We start from the raw sequence: 12,236 nt of genomic DNA, 5'->3' as shown, positions 1-12,236 counted from the left end.
CTCAGTCTCATGCTTCATAATAGTCAGCAGCGTGACAAATTGTCTTATCTCTTCTTTTTAATTCCTCTGCTGGTAAATTTTAGTTTCGATTACTGGCTTCACAGGGTATATTGAAACCATAATGAGAAAACCACTGGATAACAACTGTCTAATGTTATTCATTCTAAATTGCAATCAGTCCTTTGAAAGCAAAGGTAAATTCTCGGAAATATGTAGTAATGTACAGGAACTCCACCTAGGATGTTGCATAGACACAACTTGATTACTCTGTTCTAAACTTCTGAAGTCAGAATAAAGCCAGAGAACAGTTGGGCTGCTCTGCATCTTTCTGTGTGCTGCCTTAAAGAGCATCACAGTTCTGACTTGAGTGACATCCAACTGTTTCTTCTAATGCTCTCTATCTCTGCCAACTCATCCCAATCTCCATCTGCAGGCTTCTCTAAGTGCACCTGTAGCTCTGCAGGTCTATACTTCAGATCTATCCTTGTCTAGTAGCTGCTGTATACCAGAAAGAATCGGTGGGCATATGTATAGGAAGAAAACAAAACAAAACAGGAAGAAGCAAGGTGGCAGTAGTTCATTTTACCATTGACAGTCAGGTTGAAATTAGAACTATCAAACTTGTCCTTTGTAGACACCTCACATCTGTACCCTCCTGCAAAAGTCATATTTGCTTCTATGATTTCCATTTCAAAGGTGTACACCTAGAACAGAGACCAGTGATACACTTTGTAAGTTAGAAAATTAAATGCTGAGAGAGATTTAGAATACAGCATATTAAGGTGTAAAGAAAAGAATGAGGGATGAAATACAGTTCTGTTTCCTTTTAGAATTAAGAACCTCCTGAATGTATAACTCATTACTGTCATAAAAATTACATATCCCCAATTCAGTGGGAACAGCTAAAGGGTATGATCAGTACAGGTCTACCAGAGCATTCAATGTTATATTAGGAAACTGTACTGATGTACTGGTGTACATAGCCATCACATATAGTAACTGCATGTTCATTGGAAACAGGAATAGGTCTTTCATTAAATAAACATAGCCTCTACGTAGAATTCAGCAAAAGGAGTGGCTAATTCACTCATGAGCAAGTCTGTTCTGTTCCATCCAGGAGAGGGTGTTAGTGCTTCATATCCCACATGGGATGAGAAGCCATGGTACAGACTCTCTTGTGTTCCTGTTTGTGTATCCTTGGACACTTTTGTGGTAGAAATGGATCTTACTGAGCTATTTAGAGTAGTCTAGCCAATGCAAGAGAAAAGTAAATTCCAACACTAATAGCTGAACACTTGATCTATATGAAAAGAAGATAGATTATATGTAACTACCTGCCTGACTTTGTTTTCTCTTAAATATAACCAGTATCTATTACTTGGGAGGAAGGTAGAGCATTCTGCAGTAGGTAGTGTAAAACTGCTTCCCCAGTCCACCAGATATTTTCTCATTTCATCATAAACAAAATGTACAAGAGTCTGTATGTAGTGCTCGTCTCTTGTCTACGTGGTCAAAACATAGATGTGTCTGCATAAATATTACATAGTATCTAGTTTTGGTACCTCAAAACATTCCTATATTCGTTTATATTTTCCCCAGATTAAAGATTAGAATCTAGAAGACTGAGAATCTTACTCTGCCAGCTGTACCTTGTTGTTTCGATCATAACTGTCATGCAGCTGTAGATGCTTCCCCACTTTGCTTGCTAGGTCCATCCACTTTCCTTTGAACCATTTCACTGACGGTTTCTTCAGCAGGCTCTCACCTGCAACTTTGGCAGTGAACGTGATATTTCCACCTTGTAAGGCAAGTAGGTTAAAATAAGATTATGAGTAGTGTTTAATATATCTGTTAGATGACCGCTGTCCTCCTGTATGTGGAGAGCTAAGCAGTCAGGCAGCAGGTGCAGTCTACAGACACCACTTGACTCAGATTTTGTACCCACCAACAGTAACTTCTCCATCCTGAGGTCGTGTCACAAAGAGCCCAATAGGGTCCACAGGCTCTTCTGGTTGAGTCGCAGCAGATGGAACTGAATCAAACACAAGAACTTCTAGTTAGGACTTACTGCATCAGCTTCTCTTACAGCCTATGTAGTAAATTTGTTAAGTCATTTCAAAATATCGCAGTATGTTTCTGCTGCCTCTGAGATTTTTCTCTGTCATTTATCACCATCAGTCACCTTTCAGCTACTGTTTCTACCTTGTTTACTGTAAAGGTTCACTGTTCCAGTTTTCCCCTTCTGTTAATGTACCAGACTTAATAAGAGCAGTAGTTCTTTATTACCTTCTGTGTTTTGGCTGCTTTCTACTGGCGGAGCAGGCAGCTCTGAGGCAGCTGGGGCAGGAGCAGCTTCTGCAGGAGTGACCGTCTCACTCTTTTCTGGAAATGAATGTTAACCAAGATTAGAGAAAGCTGTGTTTCTACTTTCTGAAGAAATTTTGCAAAGGAACAGTCTTTGATATATTTAGGAAATGCAAAACAAAACAAAAAAAAAACAACTGTGGTTTTCTAGAACTTAGAAGATGTGCTGTAAGGAGAAGGGGCCTACTGGCTGCTGGATGAGATGGCTCTCTTCTGGGCTAGGAAGGAGCTGATGCCTGAAATTTCAAATTCTATGTTTTTGATGTGTAAAATCTTGTCAGCTGATGATAGCACTGTTGTTAGCTTTTAACCTCAGTTAGAGAAAAAAGTAGGAAAAGTGGTGAAAATGATGCAGTTATGACTTTTTGAAACAATTTGCTTTTTCATGAGGTTTTGTTTAACTCTGTGGTTGGAATGTAATGTTCTAAACACTGCAGCTGTGTGTGGTTTGGGAGAAATGCTAGACATTACTAGCAATCAGTATGGAGAAAGTATTTTCAAAATCTCACTATCATTTGCTCCCCTGGCTCATGGAAGTTTATGCCCTCTCAGTTAAACTGTGGCCTCACAGACAAATTCAGACAAATTCATTTGGCACAATAGAGAAGATAGAAATGTGTAAAAAGGGAGTAGGAGTGAGCAACTGAACCAGAAGGAGGGAGGTAAAATTTCTTGAAGCAGATCAGCTGCTGACATTTTATTTTTTTTCCCTTAGGTAGCAGAGACACTTCCAAAGGGCCTTGCCTACTTCACAATCAAGTCCCATGTGCTGTTTCCCAGCTATTGCAGTGTCTTTTGCACCAGAGATTTCTGGACATGTTGTGCCATGAGGTGAGTAATTTGTGTGGCTCCTCTGTAACAAAGGGAAGTGGCTGTGTCTGGGTAGGCAAGGAGACAGTTTCTATTGTTTTGATAATAAAAAGCTGAAAAGATTATTGTTTGTGATAATAATAATAATGGGTAATCCAGTTATACTTTAACAGTCTAATCTCTGTAAGATCTGAAAAACAAGACAGTAGCCGTGAACATACGATCATGAATCAACCCCACTCTCAGAAAATTTATGCCTTTTACCCTAAAATGTATTTATGTCTTAAGAGAAAACAGTATGATTTTAACTTTTATTGTTAGAAAGTATCCCATTGGATCTAGTCCAAATAAATTTCAACTCAAATTTTACTGGAAGGAACCAAGAGTTATCCTAACTGTGGAGCTACTGTGGATGCTCCCATAACTTAGATGCATAGCTGTTTAGAAAAGGCTTATTTTGAGGCATCAGTATAAAATGTGTACAGGAAAATTGTCTAGCATCCTGATATCCCCATCAACAATGTGTTTGTCAGAGGCAGATAGCTTTTAGTCCACAATTATGTTTCCAGATTTAGTAACTCAGCTGTTTGTAGGCTGTCTACATGTAACAGGTTCTACCTGAAACTAACCTTAAAGGCAAGGAAGATAGAACTAGTATAATATGTACCTTTTTACTTTGTGGATGAGAAAGCCAGCAAGAACATACTGTTACATGCTCTGACAGCTATTAAATTTTCCTAAACCATATTAGGATTACCCCTTCCTCATAATCTGTCATGCACTGTCACTTCATCTGGAACAGAATGTCTTGTCTCCTGTTAAATATTCAGGAGTATCTTTCAGCTAACCAGAATATCTCATTAACATCATGGTACATTATGGCTAGAACAAACAGTAATAGCAAAGGAAAGGAGGTGATATAAACAGTGTTAGTTAAAGGCTTTTTACCAAAATAAAAAGGGAAAATATCGAATATTAAGATACAAAAAGTGCTGAATGGGGACCAAAACTTTTGGAGGAAAAAAAAAGGGATCAAGAAGGTCAAAATGTTTTTTCCAAGAAAGCCTGGGGAAGGTGTCTCCATTTCCCATCTAGCTGTTGCTTTAATGCACACACAGATAGTAATGATAGATGATACACAAATAATATAAAGGTTACTCTTTGTATTCAAGTTCTTCAAGAAATATGAGCTTTTGTTAGCAGGTGATTTTGAGACATTTTGTAGGAACATATGAACTCCTAAAAAACATAACAGCATAACTTGGAAATTTTTGTCAATTGTTACAGTTTTGTATTTAAATAGAAACTTTTTTTTTTTTACATACCAGGCCTAAGATGCAAGGTTAGTTCAGGTTAGACTAGCTTTGCTTTCCTTTCCTTTTAAACTTCACTAATAGTTATAGAGTAAAGCTTGACCGTGAATTCTAAAGAAGTACGTTGAGATTTCCTCTGTGTTCTCCACTGTGTGGACTTCTGTTGCCTGGAAATGGGGGTCTTACCCACAGGAAATGTGTTCCTCAGGTTAATATTAAAGAGTATCTTTTATAAACCTTACTACAGTTTCAAATCATATGGCAAAACAGATATATTGCCAGTAAAGAAATTTTACAATTTTAAATTAGGCTAATTTCCATGGGCCTCATTCATGACTTTTGAACATGTGATTGGTAATACTGTTGAAATTAGAATTGTTTAGGAAGCACTGTACCTGGTTCTTTGACCTTGAGTTCAAATTTGACCTTGGAACTTCCAGCTATTACAGCATATGTCACATCATCTTCTTTTACTACATTATTGATTGTCAGCGAATGCTTGTTTCCTTCTGCCTTGATGACATATTTCTCACTTTCAGTAATTTCTGTGCCAGCTCGCTGCCACTTCACCTTGATGCCGGCTTTTTCTGTCTCTGCTTCAAACACAGCTGTACTTCCGGCTGTCACCTCTGTTGTCTTCGGCTTCTTGGTAAATGCAGAAACTAAAAAAAGAGAGAGGACTCACTAAAATCTGTTTTGCAGTTGTGGGATATCTGGTATAGTCAGCTGTTGTGGCTGCAACAGCTGTCTCCTTTCTCTCCCATCTGCCCATGCAAGATATAAATTACACTTTCCACAGAGAAGTTGTGGAATTGTCTTTGTATTTACCAAGTTCTGTTTCTGACTGAGATGTCGTGTCTTCTCCATATTGTCATGAGATAAAATGTAAGGGATAGCAAACTTGTCTCACTGTCCATCTTCCTCTTCCTTTCTCCTGTACTGAGCTCTGATTTTTCATGAGTGAGTGTTTTGATCTATGACAAGTTGATATGATATATATTCTCACATATAAAGCTTTCTGTGTTAATTTGCCATGCAGTTTTCTTTAGAAATAGGAATACCTTCTTAATTCTATCCTAACAGTTGCTTAATGCTGGTGTTAAAAAGGAGCAGGATCTGTTCCTCCAACAAAACTACAGTTACTGCAGCAACCTGTGTCCTAATATACCACAATAAATTAATGGTTCATCTTCAGTCCTTCTGTTTTGACCAATCAAGGCTATAGTGGAAAGGGATGCATGTTCCTAGGATGGCTTTTGTAATTGTATCCCAGCTAAAATATTATCAAGTGTTGTTTGCATTCAAATCATTATTCTGAACATACCAAATTTAGTATTAAAAATTAAAGTGCTTACCTATGACAGCTAGTTTTCTAATGAATTACAAGATGGATCAAAATATTTTCTCTATATGTTAAGGAGCACTTACGATCCTAATGATGAGAAATAATTAAATTCTCAATATATGGGATGAACAAGCATAAACCAAATGACCTGTTTTGGCTCATGTGTAATCAAAGTAGCACAACAGATGTGAATTTGGAAAGCAAGCCATGTATTGTGCTTTCAGCCCATGGGTATCTTAATCTTTCTCAAGATTAGATTTTAATGAAACTGCTTGCTTTACCATTTCCTTTGCTCTGAATTAATTATTTTTATCTTTTAACTTTATTTTGAAACAAGTTTTTCATGTTTGTGTTTTGGTCTTAATTAAATGTTACCTTTCTGCTAACTGCCCTGAGCCATGTTCGTGTATAAAAATACCAGTAATTTACATTCTGATTCATACATTAAATGTTTTTTGTGTGTCATTATGTCATCTTTTTATTGACTTGCCCTTTCATAACCATACTTTTATATAATACTAGTAATTCTGTCACATTTGATTACATCAGTCACCTCTGCTGCAAAGTATCCCTGGCTTTTCTACTTGGACAACAACAGCAACTTTCCTAAACACCAGAACAATGGTTATAATTAGCATAAGCTTTTGTCCCTTCTTTATAAAAATGAAGGGAACGTGGTATGGAAGGAAATATTCTAAAAGAAATAGCTCATACTCATGTTCAAACAGGTGCTTTAGCTAGTATAAATGCTATAGTACTAATAATGCCATCTGCACTAAATCTCCATTCCTGTATCATTTGCTCAGGCTGCATAACTTAATCGACCACAGTGGAGTTACACCTGCAAAGATTTTGTCTGATGGCCTTTGGACTGTAGTCATGAAACAGGACTCTCTTCTTGCATTGTTTTGCAAAGCAACGAATTCAATTTGCTCAAGCATCAAATAAAGTGACTTACAAATAATTCTATAATTTAGGATGTATTGCATTTTGCCTCTCTTTTTCATATAGATTCCTAAAATATGTTTTTCTTTTTTTTTTTTTTCCTCACACTTTATAATTTGGTGAGAAAACAAATTTGTTTTGCACTAAGTTTAAAGTAGCCTTCAGTGAGCTCCTTTTGTCTTCTTCTACGTGTATATGAAATTTCCTGACACTGGAATGTGCCTGGATGTTTTTATGTGATTTTTTTTTTCTAACCTTAGGTGTAAGTGATATAATTGTTCTTACACAGAATATGGTATTTTATAGAATATAATGCTCTGTACTTTAGTGTAGTAGTCAAATGCTTGTTACCAGCTGCACATCTTTTGGCACAGTATTGCACTTCAGTATGTAACACAGCAGGGTATCTTTGATGCAGTGTATCATTGTGACTAGTTGCATGAGAGTTACTATAGACAGCAACTTTAATGTAAAGAATTCAAAAGATAATTAGAGTTGGCCAGACTACCACAGAGTGTGGGGCCAGGTCACTTCTTGAAATACCTACCAGCTGGCTCCTCTCCCTGTGACTGTAGAGATGTGGTGGAAAGTGAGCATGCTTTTTCTCTGAGTACTATCATCATCACTCTTCTATTTAAGCACAAAAGAGTCTATAAATATATTAAGTACTTAACAGTAATGTCACCTGCAAAGGTTCCATCCTCTGAATGTCAGCGTTTCAAGATGTGTATTTAGAAATAACTTTGTGATCTGCTGCACATCCTGTAAAGTGGTAAGGTTTCTTACATTTGCTTTAGATGACTCAACAGAAACAGATTGTTGGACAGAACTACATTCACAGTGGGAAATCTCCACCACCACATCATATTTCTGACTTGTGGAAAATCTAAATACATATGTAGAAGTTTACAAGTAAGTCTCCCTGTCTTTTCTCTTTTCCTCTCTCCCTCTCCTGCCAAAAGATTCATTTATTTCAATTTCTGCTTAAAATGTTTGTGAATATTTCCATTAAAACATGTAATTGGAACAGGCCAAAATTTCCGTGAGAATAAAGACCTGCAAGAACCATTCCTGAGAACCCACTTTTTCACAGGCAAGGAGATTCTGAGAGTCATTTTCTTGCACCAGAGTTTCAGAGTCAGTGGATGACAATGTTCAAAGTGGTGTCTCTTTGTATATCGGTTTATATTCCCTTTTATCTTCCACTGTTAATATTTGCATGCAAAGGAAAAGTGGGGATGAACAGCTGGAGGTTTTGTAAGAAATTACTTTGTTGCAGAAGAGTGATTGCTGAACAAGCATTTGATGAGAATCCTGTCATTTTCCCTTGCGGGGGAAAAGTGGACAGCATAACAGAAGAAAGAGAAGTGAGAGATCAGCTGTTCCCAGTCTCCTCTCCTTCATTGTGGCTCCTACTTTAGGTAACAAATGTATCCGAGTTCACCAGATTTATTTTTTTCATATAGTCATACCAATCTAATCCAACTATTTCCTCAACAGGAATGTCCCAAACTATCACCGTTCAAAACTTATTGTCAATTGTGAGAGCCTCGATTTTTCCTGCTTTTGTCAGAAATGCATTCCCCACTTAGAGATCTCTCTCACTTCAACATTTGATTTGGCTTCTACCCAGCTATGTCCCTCTGAGTTTCATGTATCCATCCTTTGCTCAAAACACTCTTTGACACTACCATCACCATCAGGCTGTGGAAAACCCAGCAACTGTGACACTTCTCATGTGATGTTGTGGAATGGCTACCCCTCTTGTGCCTGTCAGGCCCTGACAGATCTCAGGCACTATCACATGTTTATCCAGATTCCAGACAAATGTGAGCTGAGGAGCCATTGGGCTGGAGCACCTGATGATGAACTGCCTCCCATTTTTTTAACTCTCTGCTTGCCATTAAAGTCTAACCCACCCAGCAAAAAGGGAGAGAGAGCAGTCAGTAATGCTAACAATGTGTACAATTCGGGGGAAAGGGAAGAGGCACATATGTATGAATTGTCAGTGCTGGTGATGACAGGAAGTGTTGTTGAAGGGAAGCTGAATGATAAGTGTGCTGTGCGTGTTTGTTGGGGGAAAGGAGCTGCAATTGCTTTGGCGAGTTAACATGGGGTGAGACGAGGGATGCGGAGCTAATGAAAGGAAATGAGTCTAGAGCCACTTTATCCTAACCCATTTTTCAGCACCCACTTCTCATATCCCAGACTTTCCTACCAATTCCAGCACCCATAAGAACCTCACATAACTTCTGAGTAATGTAAAAGAGCAAATTTCTACCTGTGACAAAATGGGGAGCAGGCTCCATGTGGTCTGAAGTAGTCTTGCAGAAAGCTTTCTGTGCCTAATTTTGTCCCTACTTGAACTTGCATGTGACAGCAATCCTCTAAGAGTCTTGTAACAACTGAAGATGGGTCTGGAAACATCAGCTATACAGTTGTATATGTTACATGACTTACAGCTTCATTAATTAGTAGTAAAATACTGTCTCTTTTTGGAGCTCCACAATCAGATTGCATTTTGATAATAATTTATTAATAAGTCTTTCAATCAGCAGGTTGAAGAAATACAAAATATATATGCTTTTGGCCAAATTAAACTAAATTATATCATTTAAGTTCCAAAACCAACTACCTTTGCTTTTCTCCTAAGTAAAATCATGAAATTAGTATTCTGCTTTCCTACAGCTGCCATTTGTTAAATCTTCATCCTAGCGCCTTCATGCTTTCTCCCTTTCTTTCTGACCTACTTTGAATTAATCTTCTAATGCTTACATCAACCTAGTTTACTATTCTGCTACAAAGCTTTTTCATATTCTCCTATGCAAAAAACAACAAAATGGCTAAGCTCCTACCCAGGTCGCTACCTATTGGACTAACCACTGTTTTCTTTGCTCTCTTGTCGAGTTGTCTGTCCATTTACTGGACTTTCATTTTGTAACTCTTTAGAGCCAGGGACTATTTTTCTGTTTCTTTGTACAGCATCTAATAGCTAATAAATAGCAACTAAGTACTGTTGTATCTCAAATAAGAATAAAAGCTAGTGTTAAATGCTAGAGGAGAAATGCTTATTTGGTGATTGCCAGAAAAAATGAAGATAAGATATGTATTAAAATAATGTTTAATTAACTGGAATCATTTCACTTCCTAGCCACATCCTGTAAGTGATTTGGCTTGTTAAGAATCACAAGCATTAGATGGAAAAGTTCCCCTAAAATCGCTGAATTCAAAGTATGTGTGAAGTACCTGAAATCAAAGAGGTGTTGATTCCACAATAGTGGTTTTAAACAGATAGAGTGATAGAGGAGAGCCATCCTGTTGTGGTTTTTGTTTCTAAATTTCATCTCGCTTTTCAGAGCGGTGGCTCTGACTTTAGCTCTTCATCACTCATTATTTGTGGTAAGTCCTTGCAGGAGAGAGAGATAAGCACTTAAGGAGAATTTGTGTTAGAATAAGCATTTCAAATATTATTTCTACCTTTCTGAAATAAAAACCATAAAAGGTATAAGTGTTTTAGGAGAATCTAATCAATCTGGTTGAACGCACAGGCTACAAGCTCCAGCAGAAACTTGTGATGAGTATAACTAGAAAAAATAGTCAGCAGTTTTCTCCCATAGAGCCGAGTTAGCTTACTTCACATTCTGTATTGAAATATGTACGTGGCCACCATATTGAATTAAAATTTTAAAAAGTAGTGTTAGCTTTTGTAGTTCCTTAATTTGTTAAGGCTTTATGTTGAAAATTTGTCTTTGCTTTAGTACTTATACTTGGCATTAAGTTCTCCTCTTCTACCATTTGCTCTTCCAATGAGTTAAAAGCCAAACTGTGGATAAACAGACTTCAGTAATGGAGCTTGTAAATTCCTTGGTGAGGAACTATGTAAAGATTCTGTGCATTCCTCATTCAGGACCTAAGTGGCTTCTTGCAATTACAAGCTTAATCATTCCTTGATCCAAAAGCTGTTGAGCTACTCAATCTTATCATTCCTTGCCTACTTCAGCAGCTGAGATTGTAAATTCCTGTAACATGAGCAACAGGCGAGGAATAGTTTCACTAACCAGTCACCTCTCTCTCTATGCACCCATCATACTTGCTGTAAAATGGGGATGGTAATATTCAGCTTACTTTGAACCTTCAATTACCAAAAAAAAAAAAAAAAAAAGGAAAAGAAAAAAAAAAAAAAAAAAAAGAAAAAGGAAAATATATCTATAAAAATTGTTATCATCGATTTTTGTACTCCTGTAGTGCACAAAAGTTCATTATAATGGACCATTTTAACACTGAGCAGTATTTTACTGTGCTAGGTGTTTACAAACATAAAACGAGGAGCTTATATTCCAGCTAAAATTCTAGAGGCTATCCTTCATTATGCAATATTGCTTATTATTATGGAATGCCAAAAATTTCTCTGTACTTATAGCCAGATTATTTATAAACCCTTGATAAAAATTCCTAATCTGAACTGCAAAATCCAGACTCCTCAATATATAAAATACATGAATAAAAATTTACTGATTTTCAGAGAAGGTGAGTAATGCCAGACTTCTCTTTTTCCAAATTTAGGAATGCATACATTTCCCATTAAGTCCCATTTATCTACTAAATTTGGTGTTAAAAGGTCAGCTGTTTCCTTTTAATGTCACAAAATAATGTTAAGGAAATGGTTGGGTTTTTTTTTAACCTTCTTGAGTTTTCACAACAACAACAACAAAAGAAGATTAAAACTTTTTAAAAAGCCAACCTTTGAGCAGAGGTCAACTGTGAAATGTATAAGACACAAAGGAAAGAATATAATACTTCTGTTATGGAAGTCTGCAAAAAATAATGTTTTTCAATGTTTGATAGTTTGCTCTAAAAATGAATTGCTGCAGGTCTTCTAAATGCTGTTGGTCTTCAGGAATGTATCAACTTTCCGGAAAGCCATGCCAGTTCTTTTGGTGTTGTGTAAAGAAATGGGACGGAGACTCATCCTGAAGGGTTTCAGCTGGACAATTTAAAGTAAAAGAATGACTGTTGGGAAGTCTATTTCACTGTTTTAGTTTATTTAATTATTTATACATGTTGAAAGGTTTGTTACAACAGCAGAATATCTCTGATCATTCTCTGGCATGAAGCGTTTTCCCTTACCTGTACACCAGGTGCCCTAATTTCAGTAATAAAAGCTGAAGATCTCTCAGTGTTCTTCAGTATTCTAACTATATGGTATGTGAAAGGCAGAAATCATGACTTGTCCAGGTATGAACTATAAGGTGCTTATTCAGCCCTCCTGAGATTATGCTGAATATTATCCTGTCGTGAAGTGACTTGAATTGTATAAACAACATGAAATAGAAAACCAGAGGGATTAATGTCTCTTGGGAGAAAGAGAAGATCCCTCCCAAGTTATGGGGCATGTGACTGGTTCTGTCTCAGTTAGAGTGGGTAATAAGAGCTTTTCCTCCCCCTGCTGTGATAATCAC

General features: G+C 37.0%; 1 protein-coding gene across 1 annotated transcript in view; it reads right to left on the bottom strand.

Annotated features, from left to right (window-relative positions):
- Positions 1 to 5,354, bottom strand: part of MYBPC3 (myosin binding protein C3) — a 51,482-nt gene extending 46,128 nt beyond the window's left edge. Inside the window, exons 1-6 of the mRNA XM_040558158.1 lie at positions 5,276 to 5,354; positions 4,883 to 5,149; positions 2,287 to 2,382; positions 1,946 to 2,032; positions 1,650 to 1,798; positions 587 to 704 (exon numbers count right to left, since the gene is read on the bottom strand). Coding sequence (XP_040414092.1) covers positions 587 to 704; positions 1,650 to 1,798; positions 1,946 to 2,032; positions 2,287 to 2,382; positions 4,883 to 5,149; positions 5,276 to 5,354 — 796 coding nt within the window. The remainder of the gene's footprint in view (positions 1 to 586; positions 705 to 1,649; positions 1,799 to 1,945; positions 2,033 to 2,286; positions 2,383 to 4,882; positions 5,150 to 5,275) is intronic.
- Positions 5,355 to 12,236: the final 6,882 nt, after the last annotated feature.

This window comes from Cygnus olor, chromosome 5 (genome assembly GCF_009769625.2).
Source record: "Cygnus olor isolate bCygOlo1 chromosome 5, bCygOlo1.pri.v2, whole genome shotgun sequence".
In the NCBI taxonomy this organism is placed as follows: domain Eukaryota; kingdom Metazoa; phylum Chordata; class Aves; order Anseriformes; family Anatidae; genus Cygnus; species Cygnus olor.
Note: the sequence above shows the minus strand (reverse complement) of the source record. Positions and strands in the feature narration are given on the sequence as shown.